The following is a 21,371-nucleotide window of genomic DNA, read 5'->3' on the forward strand; positions in this document are numbered from 1 at the left end:
ACAGTCCGCCTGACTGTGGTCCAGTCCAAGGCAGCGGTAACAGCAGTCATGTCCTTCTGTGACAGACATGACCTTACCGCATGGACATGGCTTAAACCCAGAGGGTTTCCTTGACATCGTCGTTGAAAACAATTTCTGAGAGAGAGGAGAATCAAGCTCTGCATGCGCTCCCGCGCGCGGAAAAAGCAGACTGAGGAGAATCTGTTACTTTCCTGTGCGGGAACACACGCGCAGCCGCAGAGACTGAAAACTCTACACTCTGCTTGGTAAAGCTCCGCCTCCCGGGCCCTGATTGGCAGTTCCAATGACAAATGACAGCATGCCTAATTCAGCCCTGCTATCAATGAGAAAAAGGTAATGACACTAGGACTCGATATTGGAAGAATATTGATCTCCCATCCATCTCGATTTTCGGTTCTCTTTCTAGACAAATAACAAATCATGGATAAGAGTGGTAACTGATGCTCAGGTATAGCAAGAACCTCTACTAAATATTTTTTTAAACAAGTCACATGACGACAACAGTCTTGTATATGGAAAATTAAATAGTTGCACATTTTTAAGCCTCAGTTGGTTTTCAAACATTTCTAATTGGTTATGTAGAAAAAAACCTATCCTTTAAAGAAGGCCCTAGAGGTTTGTAGAGATACTGCTTGAGGATTAAGTACTGAAGGTGATCTCTCAAGACTTTTCACATGAACTTCATGATCTTCCGTTTGGTTGTAGCTTCAAAAGAGAATTTACTGAAATGAGGAGCTATGAGTCAGAATTTTGTCCAGCTTGGCTATAATCTTTCAAACATCTACAAGAGTGATATTTGGAGGTTCTTCAATATTTCCAATAGATCAGAGAATATCAGGAATAACCATTGGAAGAGGAATCTTAGTGGATGAGAGGATCTGATGTTGTAGCCAATAAAAGGAAAGCTGCAGAAATCTCAACAGGCTCTACATTAATATATTGGGGATCAACTCCCAACAAGCTGGAAAAATCTTGCTGCCTCACCCCATTTAAAAGCTGACCTGAAAGCTGAGGAGGAGGCTGGCCAGTGCCTGGACTTAGGGAAACCTCAATAATAGAAGTCTCCAAAATCAAGTTTCTTTAAGACAAATCCCTAATATGCTGTAAATGGCAGACATGGCAGTCGGCGCCGTCTTAAGCCAGTTGTCCAAGAGTGGTAAATCCCTGCCATGCTCCTATTTCTCCACAAGTTCTCCCCGCAGAGAGAAACTACGGCATAGGAGACAAAGAACTACTGGCCATCAAGCTAGCATTCCAGGAATGGCGCCAGTGGTTGGAGGGAGCCCAGCACCCAGTGGTCGTCTACACCGACCATAAAAATCTAGAGTACCTGTGCCGCGCCCAGCACCTTAATCCACAGCAGGTGCGCTGGTCCCTCTTTTTCAGCCGATTCAATTTTTTCCTCCGCTACAGACTGGCAGCTAAGAACGTCCGAGTGGATGCCCTTTCCCGCACAACGGAAACTGACGATACCATCGACCTGCCTCAATACATCCTGGACCCAGCCAAGGTTCTTTTAGCCGCATCCGAGGTGGCCCCCACGGGTAAGACAGCGGTGCCCGCTCATTCACGGAGAAAGGTGTTAGCATAGGCCCACGATTCCCTGACCGCAGGGCACCCAGGTACTGCCCTGACACTAGAACTTCTGACTGAGTTCTACTAGTGGCCACAGATCAAGAGAGACGTCTGGCTCTACGTCCAGTCATGTCCTACCTGTGCCCAGCAGAAACCCTTGCAGAGTCGTCCCTGGGGTCTCCTTCAGCCGCTACCCGTACCTACTGAGCCCTGGACTCACCTGTCCACGGACTTTATCGTGGAATTGCCACCCTCTGATGGGAAGACCGTGATCTGGGTCACGGTCGACCGATTCTCAAAGATGGCTCACTTCGCGCCTCTCGCTAAACTACCTACAGCACCCGAGTTGGCCAATCTTCCGACTGCACGGACTTCCTTTGCACATCGCTTCAGACTGTGGTCCTCAGTTTATGGCGAAATATTGGAAGGCCCTTTGCAAGAAGTTCGGAGTGCAATTGGATCTGACTACCGCCTTTCACCTCAGGGCAACGGCCAAGCTGAACGTACCAACCGAACTCTAAAAGCCTTCCTCCGGGCCTTCGTCGGGGATCTCCAAAATGATTGGGTCGCCTTGTTACCCTGGGCAGAGTTTTCATATAACCGCCATAAACACTCTGCAACCAACCGGTCCCCTTTTTGAATTGGTCTACGGGAAGACTCCCAGACCTCCATTACCATTGCCTCTGATGGTGCCGTCTCCTGCAGTACAACCTCTGGTGCTCCACCCAGGAAAACTTCGTCTGACAGCTGCCAAATCTAAAGAGTATGCTGACAGGTCCCGACGACTGGCACCGGTCTTCCAACCAGGGAGTAAGGTATGGTTAAGTACCAAGAATATTCAGCTACGCATCCCCTCCATGCGGTTGGCGCCCTGCTATATCGGCCCCTTCACTGTGGCAGAACGTATTGGGGCAGTGTCCTACTGGCTACGATTATGGATCCTCAGGGTGGACGGCAATGTGTTCCACGTGTCCCTGCTCAAGCCAGTGGTCCTCTCCCCATTTCAGACCAAGCCTCTGGAACCAACCACCTCTACCGCCGAACAGGGTGATACATATACCATGAAAGACGTCCTGGATGTCCGCTTCCACCGTCGTCGGTGGGAGTATCTCCTTTCCTGGGAGGGCTACGGCCCCGAAGAGAATTCCTGGGAACCAGCCGCCAACATCTTGGACAAAGGCCTTCTCTGCCAGTTTCATGTGGATCACCCAGGTAAACCCCGGCCTCCAGGAAGGGGGCGTAGGAGGGGGGGTACTTTTGCAATCCCGGGTCGTGCCTCTGGATCTCCACTCACCACCCGGTCCGCTCTGTCCACGGGAGCCCCCTCCCGCCCACCAAACCCAAGACGTGGCCGCCCAGGTCTGAGGCACAGCCTACTGCGGTGTTCCCCCGCGAGGGAGATGCTGCCGGCGATCCACTGCTGGCCCCGCCCCCTAGGCGCGCTCAGGGGCTCTCTATTTAAAGGGGCCAGCGCGGGAAAACAGAGGACGCCTCCCTGCTGATGTCAGACGCTGCCAGGTTATTTAAACCCGGCAGCCACAGCTAGCCAGTGCCTTGCAACAAGGTTGACTCTTCGGAGTAGCTAGTTGTGCTTCCTGCTTCCCGGTTCCTGCTTGTTCCTGATGTCTGATTCCTGGCTCCTGACCTTGCTTTGTTCTTCGACTCCGGCTCCTGCTTCCGTCCCTGGTTTCAGCATCCGATATCTGACTTCTGGCTCCTGACCTTGGCTTGTTCCTGGACTTTGGTTTCGTCTCTTCCCACTGCCACAGGTACTTGTTCATCCCCGCCCGGAGGGTTCTCCTAAGCCCCAGCAGCACGGGTCCTCACGGGCTCCTCCCGGGGGGACTGCGGGCTTCCAAGGGTGAAGTCTCTCCTGACCTCCTGGGCGCCATCTCATCGTTGGATTACCTCAGCAGGTTGCTCTTCTGATCCTTGGTCGCATAGGATCCATCTAAGACCAAGAGGCCTGGGTCCCTACGGACTCCTCCTGGGGGGACCTCGGGCTTCCAGTGGTGAAGCCATCTTTGAAGTCTCTCCTCAGCGCCGTCTCCCAGCTGCGACGCCCACTGAGGGTATCCACAGCACGACACCTGCAGTCTCAGCCAGCCCAAGTGTCCATGAACATAACAGCTATCCATAGGACTTCAAACAACTCCAGTAGCTGGAGAAGATGCATCAAATTGCTCTTTCTTTTCTTCCCCATCTAGGCCTAGAGGCTTGCCCCTTTGATGCACAGCTTTGGCTGTGGGCTGTGGAGCCCTGGCTCTTACGCGTCACTGGGGGGAGGGCACCCAGATGCAGAGGATAACACACTCTGAGAGACAGTAAGCTGGAAAACAATTCTCAGAGGTATTTGATGTCGCTCCAAATTCCTCCTCACAACTTCCCCCTTTACTGGAACTTTTAAAATGGTTATCAAATACTTCCTGAATATTTCCTTCTGAGAGATTAAATCAATCTACTCACCCAATCCTTGTTGCTGCAAAGTTCCATCCCAAACAAGATTGACCTCCTGGAATCCCTCACGGGCCAATGCCGGCATTTCAGTTTCTACTCCTTGAGACTGCCAGAAGGTGCAGGCTGATGTCCTCCTGGATCTTCTGAAAAGAAATTGGGAACATCCTGGTTTTGTGGAACCAGTCAATCGGAAAGCTGACACTACATACCTAGTCCAGTCAACTCCTAGTTTCCAGACGTCCTCAAATAACCCTTACAACAGATTCCTCCAACATCGGCTGGGGAGCACACGTTGCCAATTTACAAACTCAAGGGTCCTGGTCTCCAGAAGAAGCCAAACACCAGATCAATTTCTTGGAGCTACGAGCAATCAGATATGCTCTCAGAGTATTTCAGGATCACCTCTCCAACCAGGTCATCCTGATTCAAACGTACAACCAGGTGGCCATGTGGTACATCAACAAACAAGGAGGAACAGGCTCCCGCCTCCTGTGTCAGGAAGCTGCACAGATATGGGCGGAGGCCCTCTCCCACTCGATGTACCTCAGGGCCACCTACTTGCCGGGAGTGGACAATGTGTTGGCAGACAAGCTGAGTCACACCTTTCGACCACACGAGTGGTCTCTCAACCCCACAGTAGCGAACTCGATATTCCAACGTTGGGGTTACCCTCACATAGACCTCTTTGCGTCACCTCAAAACCTCAAAGTAGAGAACTATTGCTCTCTCACTCGCAGCCAACACTCACAGCCAAGAGATGCGTTCTCCCTCTCATGGGAAGCCGTTTTCCTATATGCATTTTCTCCACTTCCACTTCTCTCGAAGAATCTCGTGAAGCTACGTCAGGACAAGGGAAGCATGATCCTGATAGCACCTCACTGGCCACGTCAAGTGTGGTTTCCGATTCTTCAGCACCTCTCCATTCGCAGGCACATTCCCCTGGGGAAGGACCCGCTTCTGATCACGCAGAACAACGGGTGCCTATGCCACCCCAATCTTCAGGCCTTGTCCCTGACGGCCTGGATGTTGAAAGGTTAATCCTGCAGCTTCTCAACCTTTCGGAACCAGTTTCCCGTGTCCTGATTGCTTCACGGAAGCCTTCCACGAGAAAATCTTATCTTTACAAATGGAACAGGTTTAAATCATGGTGTTCTTGTCAATCCCTTGATCCCTTTACCTGTTCCACCACGAAGTTTCTAGACTATCTCTGGCACTTGTCAGAATCAGGCCTAAAAACTTCCTCCATCAGAATGCATGTCAGTGCGGTGGCCGCCTTCCATAAAGGTGTCGGGGATGTTCCTATTTTAGTACAACCCCTTGTAACACGTTTTCTGAAGGGCTTGCTCCACCTCAAACCTCCACTGCGCTCTCCGGCCCCTTCTTGGGACCTTAATCTGGTTTTAGGTTGGCTCATGAAACTACCATTCGAGCCTCTCCAATCCTGTGATCTTTGCTTTCTCACATGGAAAGTGATTTTTCTTCGGGCAATAACATCTGCCCGCAGAGTTAGTGAGTTACAAGCCCTAGTTACCTATCCGCCTTAAACAAAACTTCTGCATGACCGGGCAGTACTCTGTACTCACCCGAAGTTCTTGCCTAAGGTAGTATCTGAGTTTCACATTAATCAATCCATTATACTACCCACCTTCTTTCCCAGGCCCCATTCCAATCCAGGAGAGCAGGCTCTGCATACCCTCGACTGCAAACGGGCTCTAGCATTCTACCTAGACCATTCAGCTGCCCACAGGCAAAGTACTCAATTGTTTGTTTCCTTTGCTTCCATCAGATTGGGTCAACCTGGGGTAAGCAGATTCTCTCCTCCTGGCTAGCGGACTGCATTTCTTTTTGCTATCAGCAAGCAGGCATTCCACTTCAGGACCGTGTTAAAGCACACTCGGTCAGGGCCATGGCAACTTCTGTAGCGCACCTTCGCTTGGTGCCACTTTCTGATATTTGTAGGGCTGCTACCTGGAGTTCTCTCCATACCTTTACAACCCATTATTGTCTAGACAAGGCTGGAAGACAAGATTCCATCTTCGGCCAATCTGTCTTGCGCAACCTTTTTGCAACTTGATGTACCAACACCCTTCTGCCTGCCCGTTAGGGTTCAGGATGCCCTCTACCAAATTCCACCCCAGTTTTTGTGCCTGTTGCACGTCTTTGGGTACATTTGGTGCATGTTCGGACATCCTCAGCTCGGTACTCACCCATATGTAAGGACTACCATCCTGCTTGACCTGTGAGAAAGCAAAATATTGCTTACCTGTAACAGGTGTTCTCACAGGACAGCAGGATGTTATTCCTCACGAAACCCACACGCCACCCCACGGTGTTGGGTTCGTTGCGTTTCTTATTTTATTTTTGGCACTTACTTTAGCTTTTAAAAGAGACTGAAGGGGGACCCCTGCTGGTTGCAGGGTTAGTGCCATCCTGGGCATGCCCAGTAGGTGCCAGTCAAAGTTCTAGAAACTTTGACAAAAGTGTTCCGTGATTGGGCTCCATCCTGTGATGTCACCCATATGTGAGGACTAACATCCTGCTGTCCTATGAGAACACCTGTTACAGGTAAGCAACATTTTGCTAACTTTAGATAAGTTCAGGTAGCAGTTATAAGGCAAAAATGCAAGAAGATTACAGAGAGGTTTAGGGAACGTCTGCCATACCCTATCCACACAAAGTTATCCAGACAAGTCGGATAATATTTATCTAGATATTCTGTGGAAAACGTATCTGGATATATTATGATGAATAGCAGAATAAATTTATTGGATAAATTACCTGCTCATCTGCTTTTGGAGTATGGACCTCTGTGCAATCAATTGCTGTGCTTCCTTGTAAAATAATTTGATATCAATTAGTAAGTTCCTTCTGACCAGATTGCAGCTAATAAAATCCTGCTGTTACTGAGGACTGGCTTGATGTTTGTTTGAGTGAGTGAAGAGAGCTGCTGGCTATGCTGCATGAAGATGTCTGCTATACTTGGTACCTGGTTCTTTTTAATATGATACGCAAAAGAAGAGAAACCAAAATACATAGAAAGAGCTAGTTCTTGCAAAAGCACTTAAATATATGTAATTGTCACAAGGTATCAAGAAGCCTGTCAGTGTGTCCTGCAAAAACACTGCCAATTTAGATCTCAGACTACTATGCTTATAAGAGTGTTGTATTTATAAATTGAAGGCATTCACATCAAGTGGTTTGATTCTGAATGGGATATGAGTGTTTTTCTGGGTTGACATCATCATGGTGCTATACTCACCAGCTGTTTGGCATCGCAGGAATAATCCTCACATTTGGACGTAATTGCGTCATTGTAGACATTCTTCTAACTTTTATTTATTTATTTATTTATTAAAGGCTTTTATATACCGACTTTCTTGATACAAATCAATTCAACTCAGTTTACATCGAATTAAGCAGTAACTATAACCAACCAATCAACAAGAGATATATTAAACGGAGCATAAAGTTACATTATAACAAGGGAGCCTTAACTGGGAGTAGGAAAAAAAGAGGGAGAACAAGATAAAGTACTATATACAATAGAGTATGGGAGGGAGGCAAGGAGCCGACCTCATGATGCCTTGTGAGCGTGATTAGCGTTTGTTTATTTACATAAGTGATGGAGCAGTTCTAGGTCAGGCTGTTGGGCTAGTGGCGGGGAAGGCACGGCAGAACAGCCATGTCTTTAGTTTCTTTTTTAAAGTTAGTAGACAAGTTTCCTGCCTGAGGTCCGGAGGCATGGCGTTCCAGATGGAGGGACCTGTGATAGAGAATGTCCTGTCTCTGATATTTGAGTGGTATACAATTTTGATTGGGGGAACATGTAAGGATCCCTTGTAGGCATCCCTTAAGGGTCTGGCCGTCGAGTGCAATTTGAGAGGGTGTAGAAGATCGAGTGGGGTCTGATGGTGAATATTTTTGTGGATAATTGTCAGTGATTTATGGAGAATCCTGAAGTTTACTGGAAGCCAGTGAAGATCTTTTCCAGTAAACTTCAGGATTCTCCATAAATCACTGACAATTATCCACAAAAGTATTCACCATCAGACCCCACTCGATCTTCTAAAAAGATCTTTTAAAAAGATGTCTCTCCTTCGGTTCTCCATCTTGATGATTAAGGCTTGGGAGTCTGCATACTGAATGGTATAGCTGAGTCACAGATAAGTAATTTTATATATCTTTTTATTGGCTCTTTTTGAATCTTCTTCATTTTGCTTTAATTTTCAGTCAACAGTCTTATGTTCACCTAACAATGATTGAGTCCCTGAGGAAGCATTTTATGCAAAACACAGGCCTGTTGGATTTGTGCTTCAAGACTGTTGATCATAATATTAATTTGCATTTATATAAAAATTTTTAAAAAATTAAGCTAATTTCAAGGTGAATGATTGAGTTGATCAGGTGGTCCATGCAGTGTTTTTGTAGGTCACATTGACAGGCTTGCAACAATTACATACATTTAAGTGTTTTTGCAAGACCTAGCTATTTCTATGTATTTTGGGTTTCCTTTCTTTTGCATTATGATTTATTAGACTGGGATTCATTAGCCCTTGGTGTTGACTGATTTTTTTTATATGAGCCAGGATTTTTTGCATTGGGCCAGATCTAGTAAGTTTTTTTTTCCCATAGATACAAAATGGAAAAAGCCCTTTAGTACATCTGGTCCATTGCATCTAATGTTTGGATTTAATTTCTTTATGATGATCTTTGTCTACAGTAGCCTTTCCAGTGTAAATAGAGAAGAATTTAGAATGTCGAGTTTATTTTATCTCTGGAAAATTATTTACAATCTGTCTACAAAGGGACTTGCAGAATCCCTCATTTTTTTGTTATTAATCTGTTTGAAGAAAATGTATGAGGATGTATTTGGTATTCTTAAATTTTTGAATGGAAAATTATTTTTGGTTCTGGTTTCTTTTTTGTGCTAGATGCCAATTGGGATACCATGGTGAAAGGTGCCATGGACTCATCTTGCCACTGGAGAATCCCTCATCGGATTATGATCACACCACAGCACTTGCTGTACTTGCAGTGGTGCTTTCGTCTGTCTGTCTCATTATCATTGCTGCTTTACTCTTGCTCAGGTAAATTCTTGGTTATACTGTTTATTGATACATTTTCTATTCAAAATTTGTTAAGTTTATATGTAGCACCATATATATATATATATATATATATATATATATATATATATATACTAGCGGTGGCCCGCCACGCGTTGCAGTGGCAGAGTCAGGTTCTTCCCCCCCCCCCCCTTCCCCTTGCTCATATACCTCAGTCACACATCGTCCTCCCCCTTGGTCACTCACCCCCCCCTTTCCTCCCCTGTCCCCACTCCAACTCTCTCCCCTCACACTCACCCCTCCCCCTTTGGTCACTAACCCCCCCCCCCCTTCACTCGCCTGTCCCCACTCCAACTCTCACCCCTCACACTCACCTCTCAACTCTGTGTCTCTCCCCTGACACTCACCGCCCCCTTCATTCTCCCTCCCCTCACTGTCACCGCTCCCCGCCTACTCCCTACCCTTTCGTCAGTGACAGCACACCCTCTCTGAATCTCCTTCCCTGACTCTGATCCCCTCCCGCTCGCAATGCCCTCCCAGCTGATCCCCCCCCCCCATCCCTCTCCCTTTTGTGCGGTTCTGCGTGGCCCGCTCCCAAAGACGCGAGGTCAGCGAGGATCCCTCCCTGTCGTGCATGTGAGTCATACCAGATCGCCGCCGCAGCTCCTCCCAGGTTTCGAAGTTCGGCCGGTCGACACCACCACGCCCGATATCGCTGCTGGTCCACCGCTGCTGCTTCTCCCAGCACCATGTTGGTCCCGCTGTGCCCGACGTGCACCACTGTTGCTCCTCCCAGCGCCATGTTGGTCCCGCTGTGCCCGACGTGCGCTCTCGCCTGCGCATGCGCAGTACAACAGCTTCATTTCCCAAGGTAGACAGCATGTATTGCATGTCTGTCCAACAGATGTCGCTGTTTTCCCCACACACATGTAAAAACATGTTTTTATCTGCAACCGTGTGACATCTATGTAATCTAGATGGAGAAGAACCTTGCCGAAAGTGAAAGCAAGGTTGTGTCCAAATTTGAAAGCAATTGGTGCAGTAGTTTCTGAGATTATCGATTACGTCCAAACTATTTTACATTTTTATTTATATAGAAGATATCACCCTCCTCCCTTATCTTTGTGCACATGGGTGAAATTTCAAAATGTTTAACTAATTTCATGTTAGCCAGTTAAAGCTAACTAGTTAGAAATATCCCCCCTCTGATTGGCTAAGGGGCCTATTTACCATAATATGATGACACGTTTTTAATACATAGGATCCATTGAGATTAGGGTTATCGCATTTCGGTAGATAAGCTTCTATATGCACAAGGCACAGATAATAACATAGTGAATGATGGCAGATAAAGACCAAAATGGCCCATCTAGTCTGCCTAGCAAGTTTTTTTTTTTGTTATTGTTTATTTATTTATTTTTTATAACTAGTAGCAAATGCCTCTCCATGCATATATAAAAAGAAGTGGGGTCAGATGCATAGTTAAGACAGGGGATGGAAGTTAGCGAGTTAGTACTGATTGTCAGCATTCACTTTACTCTCCATTGCCTCAGGTACAAAGTTAGGATTCTGCTTAATGAAAGTTTTCTCTCATTATGTGTCTATAGGAAAAATACTTAGTAAATGAGGCCCTTAGATTGTAAGCCCTCTGGGGACAGGGAAACACCTACAGTACCAAATGTAATCTGCTTTGAAGGAATATAATGAGGAAATGTAAATATAAATGAGGAATATAAAACAGATAAAATAAAATTAATTAATAAACAAATTATCTGGTAAGCTCTGAACAGAAAAATAGAATGCCTAAATCTAGCCAGGCAAATCTTGTCTAGCTTTATTAAAGAAAAAATTTCAGCTAAAAACATTAGAAGGTAACTTTCAAACAGGGACATGGGCACTCATATACATGTTATATCGGCGTGCGGCAAGATACGCAGCATTTTCATATCCTGTGTGCACATATATGTGCATATTATGAAATAGTCCTGGCGCACATATGTGTGCTCCTAACATTAAGCTTGTGCGTGCACAGCTGCATAAGACAGCTTTGGGACTCACAAGTGAAGGAATTTTATTTCAGATGCTCATCCTGCCCATGTCTAGTTTCACCAGTTTGTCCAGTCTACAGCTAGGTCCTCCAAATCTCCTGGTTCTTTAGCCTGCTCAGGATGAGAGAGAGTGCCTGTGTATGTGAGAGAGAGAGCCACTGAGCATGAGAGTGAGTGTGTGTGTGTATTTGGGTGTGTGCATGTGAGGGAGAGAGAGCCACTGAGTGGGAGGAAGATGGCAGGGAAAAACCAAATTCCTGCTCAAATCAATGCTGCATTCAACTGCCACTTTCTTACCCCCACAGCTGACTGCAGTAGCATTGTTATCTCCTGTTGCCCTTGGGGCCAATCTCGCAATTATTTGCGAGATCGGCCCAGCAGCAGCAAGAGTTCACATTGCATCAATGTAACTGCTATAGTCAATTGGACTCTGGCAGGCCACCATGAAACCTATCTGGCAGACGAAGAAGACAGGAGAACCAGTAACCTGGCAGCCACCAGCAGAACCCATCCCACTGGTGGCTGAAGGCAAGTCCTGGCAGGCCACTGCCAGGGGCTGAATAAGAGAGCACTTGTGACCCAGTAGCATGGCAAAGAGAGGGGGAGGTCCTGAACCTGTGTAAGTGAGTGAGTGTGTGAGAGAAAATGTGTGTGTGTCTGAGAGCGAGCAAGCCACTGAATGTGAGAGAGTGTCTGTGTGTTTGTGTGTGTTTGTGTGGAGAGAGCCACTGAATATGAGAAGGCCTATGTGTGTGTAAGGGAGAGAGAGCCACTGAATGTGAGAAAGTGCCTGAATATGTGTGTGTATTACGGAGAGAGAACCACTGAACATTGAGAGTGTGCCAGTGCCTGTGTGTGTATACAGAGAGCCACTAAATGTGAGAGCGCCAGTGCCTGTGTTTGTGTGTGTGTGTGTGTGTGTGTACAGAGAGCCACTGAACTTGAGAGATTGCCTGTTTGTGTGTGTGAACAGAGAACCACTAAATGTGAGAGAATGCCTGAGTGTGTGTGTGTGTGAGGGAAAGAGCCACTAAGTGTGAATGTGTCTGTATGTGTGTGAGGGAGATAAAGTCACTGAGTGTGAGAGTGCCTTTTTGTGTGAGAGGGAGAGAGCCACTAAATGTGAGAGAGTGTGTGTGTGTGTTTCAGATACACACACACACTCTCTAGAGAGCCATTGAATGTGAGAAAGTACCTAAGTATGTGTGTGTTTGTGTGGAGAGAGCCACCGAATATAAGAGAGTTCCTGAGAATGGGTGTGTGAGGAAGAGAGAACCACTGAGTGTGTGTGTGTGTGTGTATGAGGGAGAGAGAGCCACTGAGTGTGAGTGTGCCTTATTTTTTGTGTGAGAGAGTGCCTGTTTATGTGTAAGAGCCAGAGTGTGAGAGGGTGTCTGTGTGTGTATGTGTGTATAAGAAGGGGAGAGAGCCACTGAGTGTGATAGAGTGCATTTGTATGTGGATGTGGGTGTATGTATATGAAGAAAAAAGAGCCAATGAGTATGTCTATGTGAGTTAGAGTGTGTATATGGAGAAGAGAAAGAGAATAAAGTTTGTACACCCTTCTTCCCCCAACTAATCCAGGACAATCTCAAGCTGACTGGAAATCAAAAGTTCCCAGTATGGAGAGCAGATGATTTTTTTAAATCCCTATTTGTTTTAATTGTTGGATGTTATTTGATATGTCTGCTGTTTTTAAATGTTTTATTGATGTCATATTTGCAGTGCTGCTCTTTCCTGGATAACATTGTTACTGTTTGCATCCTGGGAGTTAGTGTTGTTTTGATGTGTCAGATTTGTCTTTTGGTGAAAACTGTATTCTTGGCAGGCTGTGATAGCTTTTATGGAAGCTATATATTATCCCAAAATATTGTACGTGAGCTATTGAGACAATATAGGACTCATTTTTAGATGTGAATATCTCTGATCTCACATCTGAAGAAGGGGGGCCTATATAGTTTTAAAAGCTCTTGTACAAATGTTTTAGGTAAAGGTATTTATTTTGCAGGTATTTTTAGGCAGCCTGGCTTGTTCTGTTTACCTAATAGGTGGTGTATTGGTGTTTTAGGGCCTGATGTAATATTTGCATTGTTGCTTTTTTATACGTAAGATTTTTCTCACAGGACAAGCAGAATGGTAGTCCTCACATATGGGTGACATCATCAGGATGGAGTCCAGTCATGGAAAACTTTTGTCAAAGTTTCTAGAACTTTGACTGGCACCCACTGGGGATGCCCAGCATAGCACCAACCCTGCATCCAGCAGGGGCCCCCCTTCAGGCTTCTTTTTTCCGTGCAGCAGTAGCCACTCAGGTTAAGGAGCTCTTCAGAGATTCCTGACAGGAATTTTCCTCACGGAAAAACTTTCTCTCGGTCCCACCGGATTCCCTGCCTCGGCTGACATGGGGAACATCTGACCATTCATCACTCTTGGAGCAGGAGTTCTCCCTCATCCTCCAGTCCCGAGCAATAGAACCAGCGCCCCTCTCCCAACAGGGGCAAGGGTTCTATTCCAGGTATTTCCTGATACCAAAAAAGTCAGGTGGTGTGCGCCCAATATTGGATCTTCGCACTCTAAATAAATACCTACAAAGAGAAAAGTTCAAGATGGTGACCTTGGGTTCTCTACTTCCCCTCCTTCAAAGGGGAAACTGACTCTGCTCTCTAAACCTTCAGGACTCCTACATGCACATTTCAATCACTCCATCACATCGCAGATTCCTGCGGTTCCTAGTAGGCCCAAAACACTTCCAATCTCGAGTGGTACCTTTCGGCCTAGCATCTTCCCCACGCATCTTCACCAAGTTCCTCGTGGTGGTAGCTGCCTATCTCAGGAGTCAAAGTGTCCACGTCTACCCCTATCTGGATGATTGGTTGATCAGGGCTCCTTCTCGGCAAGGTGCACTGATGTCCCTTCACCTCACTTTGCATTCCCTGATCTCCCTAGGGTTTCTCATAAACTATCCAAACTCCAGGCTAGTTCCTTCGCAAACTCTATTGTTCATGGGGGCCGACTTGGACACTCTAAAAGTGAAAGCTGTCCTACCTCAGGATCGAGCTGTCACTCTCGCTTCTCTGGCCCTTCGACTGCAGTCTCGACAACATTCAACTGCACATCACTTCCTGATATTATTGGGTCATATGGTCTCCACAGTGCATGTCACTCCCATGGCTCGCCTTGCCATGAGAGTAATACAGTGGACTCTAAGATTGCAGTGGACTCAGTCTTCTCAGCCAATGTCCTCCAAAATCCGCATCACCAAACAGCTCCGGCTATCTCTAGCTTGGTGGACAAACCAATCCAATCTGGTACAGGGCATTCCATTTCAGATTCCAGAACCTCAAATAACCTTGACAACAGATGCCTCCAACCTTGGCTAGGGAGCACATGTTGGAAACCTGCAAACTCACGGCATCTAGTCTCCAGAGGAAGCAAAACACCAGATAAATTTCCTGGAGCTTCATGCAGATATGCTCTCAGGGCTTTTCGGGATCACCTCTCCAACCAGGTCATCCTGATTCAAACGGACAGGTGGCCATGTGGTACATCAACAAGCAAGGGGGAACAGGCTCCTATCTCCTGTGTCAGGAAGCTGCGCAGATATGGGCGGAAGCCCTTTCCCACTCAGTGTACCTCAAGGCCACCTACTTGCCGGGAGTAGACAATGTGTTGGCGGACAGGCTGAGTCACATTTTTCAACCGCATGAGTGATCCCTCAACCCCACTGTAGCGGACTCAATATTCCAATGTTGAGGTTACCCTCACATAGATCTCTTTGCATCAATTCACAACCGCAAAGTAGGGAACTTCTGCTCTCTCACTCGCAGCCAACACTGCCAGCCCAGAGATCCTTTCTCCCTCTCATGGGCCAGCGGTCTCCTCTATACGTACCCTCCACTCATTTCAAAGACTCTCGTGAAGTTGCAAAGGGACAGGAAGTTAATGATTCTCATAGCCCCTCATTGGCCACGCCAGGTCTGGTTTCCAATTCTCAGTTTACCGGCACATTCCTCTGGGGAAGGACCCGCTTCTGATCACTCAGAATGATGGATGCCTACGTCTCCCCAGCCTCCAGGCCCTCTCCCTGACTGCCTGAATGTTGAAAGGTTAATACTGCAACCTCTTAACCTTTCCGAGCCAGTTTCCCATATCCTAGTAGCTTCACGAAAGCCTTCCACTAGGCAGTCTTATCGTTATAAATGGAACAGGTTTATGGTATGTTGTACTGCTATGTCCATCGATCCCTTCACTTGTTCCACACCGAAGTTTCTGGACTATCTCTGGCACCTGTCAGAATCAGGCCTCAAAACTTCTATCAGGGTACATGTCAGTGCGGTTGCTGCCTTCCATAAAGGTGTCGGGGATGTACCCATTTCAGTACAACCCCTCGTCACACACTTTTTGAAGGGCTTGCTTCACCTTAAACCTCCACTCCGCCCTCCGGCCCCTTCTTGGGACCTCAACATGGTTTTGGGAAGGCTCATGAAGCCGCCATTTGAGCCTCTCCAATCCTGTGATCTCTGCTATCTCACATGGAAAGTGATTTTTCTTTTGGCAATCACATCTGTCCGCTGAGTTAGTGAGTTACAGGCCTTAGTTATCTATCCACCTTACACTAAACTTCTGCATGATAGGGTAGTACTCCGCACTCACCCTACGTTTTTGCCTAAGGTAGTATCGGAGTTTCATATTAATCAATCCATTATACTACCTACCTTCTTTCCCAGGCCCCACTCAAACCCAGGAGAATGGGCTCTGTATACCCTTGACTGTAAACGTGCTCTAGCATTCTGTCTAGACCGTACAGCTGCCCACAGGAAATGCACTCAATTGTTGTTTCCTTTGATCCCATCAAATTAGGAAAACCTGTGGGTAAGCAGACTCTCTCCTCCTGGTTAGCGGACTGTATTTCCTTTTGTTACCAATAAGCAGGCATTCCGCTTCAAGACCGTGTTAAAGCACACTCTGTCAAGGCCATGGCAACATCAGTAGTGCACCTACACTCGGTGTCGCTTGTTGACATCTGTAAGGCTGCTACCTGGAGCTCTCTCCACACCTTTGCAGCCCATTATTGTTTAGACAAGGCTGGCAGACAAAATTCCATCTTCGGCCAGTCTGTGCTACGCAACTTATTTGCGAACTGAGGTACCAACATCCTTCCGCCAACCCGGTGGGGTTCAGGATGCCCTCTACCAAATTCCACCCCAGTTGTTGTGCCTGTTGCACGTCTTTGGGTACATTTGGTGCATTGCTCGGCCATCCTCAGCTCAGTACTCACCCATATGTGAGGATTACCATCCTGCTTGTCCTGTGAGAAAGCAGACTTGCTTACCTGTAACAGGTGTTCTCACAGGACAGCAGGATGTTACTCCTCACGAAACCCGCCCACCACCCCGCGGTGTTGGGTTCATTACATTTTCTTATTTTTCACATGTAATTTTACTATAAAACTACACTGAAGGGGGACCCCTGCAGGATGCAGGGTTGGTGCTATGCTGGGCATGCCCAGTGGGTGCCAGTCAGAGTTCTAGAAACTTTGACAAAAGTTTTCCGTGATTGGGCTCCATCCTGATGATGTCACCCATATGTGAGGACTAACATCCTGCTGTCCTGTGAGAATGCCTGGTACAAGTAAGCAACTCTGCTTTACTGTTTGAGTACTGGCAGTTAGTGCTGTTTCGGTATGGGAGGTTTACTATTTTGTAATTGTTTATTCATGGCTTTCTGAGGGCAAACCCATAACCAATGCAAAAAGCATTGGTCCATATGGGTTCCAACTGTCTTTTGTATGTTGGGGAAAGCGGACTGAAGGAGCAAAACTGCTGAAGGATTGGGGAGGGGTGTGTGGGAGGAAAGAGGGAACGGAAGGAGCAAGATTGTTGGTGACTTGCTTGTTTGGGGGGGGGGGGGGGGGGGTAAGTTGGAAGTAGAAAGGGGGCTGAGGGAGCGAGACTGAATCTCCTACTATAAATATCACTGCATGTCAATGCCCCAGTTAAGCAAGTCCCTCAAACACTTCATAGATGCCTGGATATAGTTTTAATAAGACTCACACCTCCTCCATAGCAGAAGTAACTTTGGCTCAAATATACCTGGGCGCACAGGTACTTGCGTACATATCTCATAGCCCCGCCAAGGAATGCCCATGCCTCACCCACATTCTGCTCCTTTTTATCCCAATGTGAGATATTCACACATCAGTACTTGTGCACACATTTGGGCAGCTTATAAAATCAGGTGGACACGCATATTTATTTATTTATTTATTTTTCTATACCGACAATCTATTCAAAATTTCACATCGGTTTACACATAACAGAATTGTCTCCAAGTAAACTACGAAGACAGAATACAGTAAAACAGTTAAACATACTAAATAAAATTAAACAATATAAAATTAAAATCAATAATAAATTAAAAAAAAAACAAAACCAAACCTATATAAACAAGAGAACCAATTGTTCGATAACATTCTATGTACCTAAAGAAAAAGGAAATTGTAGAATGGTGATGTTAAAAAATTAAATTTGTGAGGGGAAAGCTTTAAAAAAAAGCCAAGTTTTAAGGCTTTTTCTGAAGGAAGATGAAGAGGGGTCAGTTCTCAGTGAAGAAGGTAGAGAGTTCCATATATGAGGACCAAATATAGAAGCAGCTCGAATTTTAGTGGATGCTCGGCGAACTTCTTTGTTGGAAGGAACTGATGGTAAACCCGTGTCTGATGAATGTAGATTTCTAGTAGATATATATTCAATGTGATATCTCAGATTGAATGTCGGTATATAAAAAATAAATAAAAATAAAATAAAATAAAATATATAAATATACATTAATAAAGGGGTTTTTGTAGCCAAGTGGAGTAATCATTTTATAATGCTTTATGGATAAGCATAAGAATCTTGTATTGTGACCTGAAAGAAATGGGCAGCCAATGTAACTGATTAAGAAATGTGTTATGTGTTAGATGCGCACACATCTCCCGATTTTGGCGCACGCCTGGCTTTTAAAATTCACCTTTTAGCTGGTAAAGTCTGACTGAAAATTTGGCTAAAGATAATTGGTAGAATTACCTGGTTATCCTTTTTGCTTAGTAGTATTTTGAAAATGGACCCAACAGTGTTTAGTTCACTGCTGTTATCCCAGGACAAGCAGAATGATAGTCCTCACATATGGGTGACATCATCAGATGGAGCCCTGGTACGGAAAACTTCTGTCAAAAGTTTCTAGAAAATTTTGGCTGGCACTCTGAGCTTACTGAGCATGCCCAGCATGCCATGATATTCTCAGCCACAGGGGTCTCCCTTCAGTCTCTTTTTTTCCGCCTTGCTGTAAGCAAAGCAGATCAGGAGCTCTGGGAAATTTTCCCTCATTTTTCCTTAAGGGAAGAAAACTTTTTTCACATTTCTTCATAATTGGGTCTCCCTTCGACATAGTCTTGGTGAGTACATTTTTTGGTTAGCTTTCGGTCGATTCCGGTCACCTCACTATCGATTACCGCCGGTCATTGACCGTTATTAGGCCGCAACTTTTATCATGGCCTCTGGCTTCAAAAAATGTTTGGATTGTAACCGGATTATGTCCATTACTGACCCACATTATGTCTGTGTTCTGTGCTTGGGATCAGGCCATGATGTCCGGGCTTGTTCAACCTGTGCCCAGATGACACCGAAGAGCAGGCATGCCCGTTTGGACAAGATGGAAGAATTGTTTAAAAAAATCCCATTGTCATCGTTGACATCATCCCCAAGAGTAACACCTCCCTCGGTTGCTAAACATCGAGGTGAAAAAAGAACCGATGACCGTCCGTTACCGGCACCATCGATATCCTCGATAGCATCTTCTTCAGCATCGAAGGATCATCAAGAAAAGAAACGACATCGCCATTGATCCATCGACCCATCGGATGGTAAGGCATCGACGTCGACATCGAAAACCATCGAACCGATGCCAAAGAAAGTCCGTGTACTGGAGCCAACTCCACCGGCTGTACACGAGGAACCACGGCACTTTCCACCGGGCTCGGTGTCAGAGGATGTGCCACCACGAGTAATCGTGGAAGTGCCAATAGCGCCAGCAGTACCTTCCCCAATGACAGTGGACACAGTCCCAGTTTTCAGGGAAGAGGTGACTAGTATAGTCCAACAAGCCGTCGTCGAGGCTTTACGGAATTTACAGCCTCTGACAGTACCATCGGTACCGACACCGGCATCGACATTGGACCAGTCAATATTTCAGTCTTTGCTGAATAGACTCGATGCCTTGATAGGAGCCTTTCCTCCGATACCGGCACCAATTCCACAGATGCAACCATCGATGCCATTGATGCCGATGCACCCACTGGTGGCTCCGGCCATCCCAATTCCCGGATCATTGGATGAGGACGATAGGGACTCCGATTCCATCCCAGGGCCATCTGGCCTTCACCGGCATCGAGTCCTGAAGAAACCCTTGATGCCATTCAAAGATCCATCGATGCCAATACATCCAGGTCCATCAGGTGATACCTGGAATCTATTTCCACCAATGCCATCGAGGCCCATCGATTCCCCATTGATGCCCTCATTATCAATGATGCCAAAACACATTCCAGCAAAATCTGCGTTTAAATCAAAGCATCATATACAGCCAGAGGACCCTGACTCCCCTTATCATCCTCAATATATGTTCTGCTTCGGGATGTGAACCCTTGGTCCAGCGAGGCACGTAAGTCCGGTCACTGGAAGGCGAGACCTTGCCTGGAACTCTCCTCAGATGGCGGAGCCGGAGATCTGGATGCAGGCGCCTCCTGCATCCAGATAGCTAAAGCCTCCTGCCGGTCGTAGGATCCGAAACGTCTCCGAGGAATCGTGGAAGATAAAGCTGAGCTGGCGCCTCCAGCAGGTCGTGGGATCCGAGACGTCTCCGAGGAATCGTGGAAGATAAAGCTGAGCTGGCGCCTCCAGCAGGTCGTGGGATCCGAGACGTCTTGGATGAGTCGTGAAAGGTAAAGATGAGCTGGCACCTCCAGCAGGTCGTGAAGTCGAAGAAGAGTAGTCCAGACGGAGTGGAGGCAGAGGAGATCCAAAGCCGGTCCAGAAGTTGAAAACCAAGAATACCTCACAGCTGGTCCAGGGATCAGAACACCAAAGGGAACACTGCAGCCAGTTCAGGGGTCGAGAGCCAGAGAGTATACCAGAGCCGGTCCAGGGGTTGAGAGCCAGAGAGTATACCAGAGCCGGTCCAGGGGTCGAGAGCCAGAGAACAACCGAAGCCAGTCAGGAATCGAGAACCAGAAGACACCGCAGCCAGACAGGAGTCGAAATGGAGGATCAGACGCAGGAACCAACGCAGGAACAAACCAGGAGCCCAGAAGAAGTCAAGGCAAGGTCTGAGGAGCAGACCTTGCCTTTAAATAGTTCCCTCTAGCCAGCACACCAAGGGAGAGCCAATTGCTGAGGCAGGAAAGACTTCTGCAGCGAATCCCCTGCTGCCACGTAGTCCCTGGAGGGGGCGGAGCCAGTGACCCAGAAGGAGGATAACACCGCGGCCATGTTGTGCGGGGCGAATCGCGGCCCCGATCCCTCGACCCAGCACCTCCTCCTCTACAGAAACGTGGCGGTCTGCCGCGCAGGTAGGAACAGCTTCTCATCGCGGCTTGCCGCCGCCGCGCTTCATAACAGTACCTCTTCCTTTAGGCCTCCCTCTAGAAGGCTTGGGTTTCTCGGGATGAAGTGTATGGAAGGTCTTGAGAAGATCCTTGTCCAAGATATTTGTAGCCGGTTCCCAGGAGTTCTCCTCCGGTCCAAAACCTTCCCAAGCAAGAAGATACTCCCATTTATGACCTCGTTTGCGCACATCCAGGACTTCTCGAACTTGGTAGATAGTATCTTCTTCAGCCCGTACCGTCTGAGAAACAGGTGTCTTACGGGAGGGCCAGGAGAGAAGTAGGGGCTTTAACAGAGATACATGAAAGGAATTATGAATACGAAGTGTAGGAGGTAGATGTAATTGATAGGTTACGGGACCCAATTGTCTTATCACTGGAAACGGACCAATGTACCGAGGAGCCAATCTCATGGAAGGAACTCTTAAATGAATATGTCTAGTACTTAGCCATACTCTGTCTCCTGGAACGAATCGTGGTGCAGGACGTCTGTGTCGATCAGCAAATCTCTTGGCAGTATTCGCCGCCTTCCGTAGCATTCGTTGTGTATGTTTCCATAATCAT

At 46.9% G+C, this 21,371-nt stretch overlaps 1 protein-coding gene across 2 annotated transcripts in view; it reads left to right on the top strand.

Annotated features, from left to right (window-relative positions):
* The window catches only part of HBEGF (heparin binding EGF like growth factor), a 250,850-nt gene that overhangs the window by 59,606 nt on the left and 169,873 nt on the right, over positions 1–21,371 (top strand). For both annotated transcript variants that reach the window (XR_003853434.1, XM_029583844.1), the window contains exon 4: positions 8,985–9,140. Coding sequence is in view for 1 of the 2 variants with exons in the window: in XM_029583844.1 (XP_029439704.1) it covers positions 8,985–9,140 (156 nt within the window). In the remaining variant the exon portion in view is untranslated. The remainder of the gene's footprint in view (positions 1–8,984; positions 9,141–21,371) is intronic.

This window comes from Rhinatrema bivittatum, chromosome 18, assembly GCF_901001135.1.
Source record: "Rhinatrema bivittatum chromosome 18, aRhiBiv1.1, whole genome shotgun sequence".
Taxonomy (NCBI): Eukaryota; Metazoa; Chordata; class Amphibia; order Gymnophiona; family Rhinatrematidae; genus Rhinatrema; species Rhinatrema bivittatum.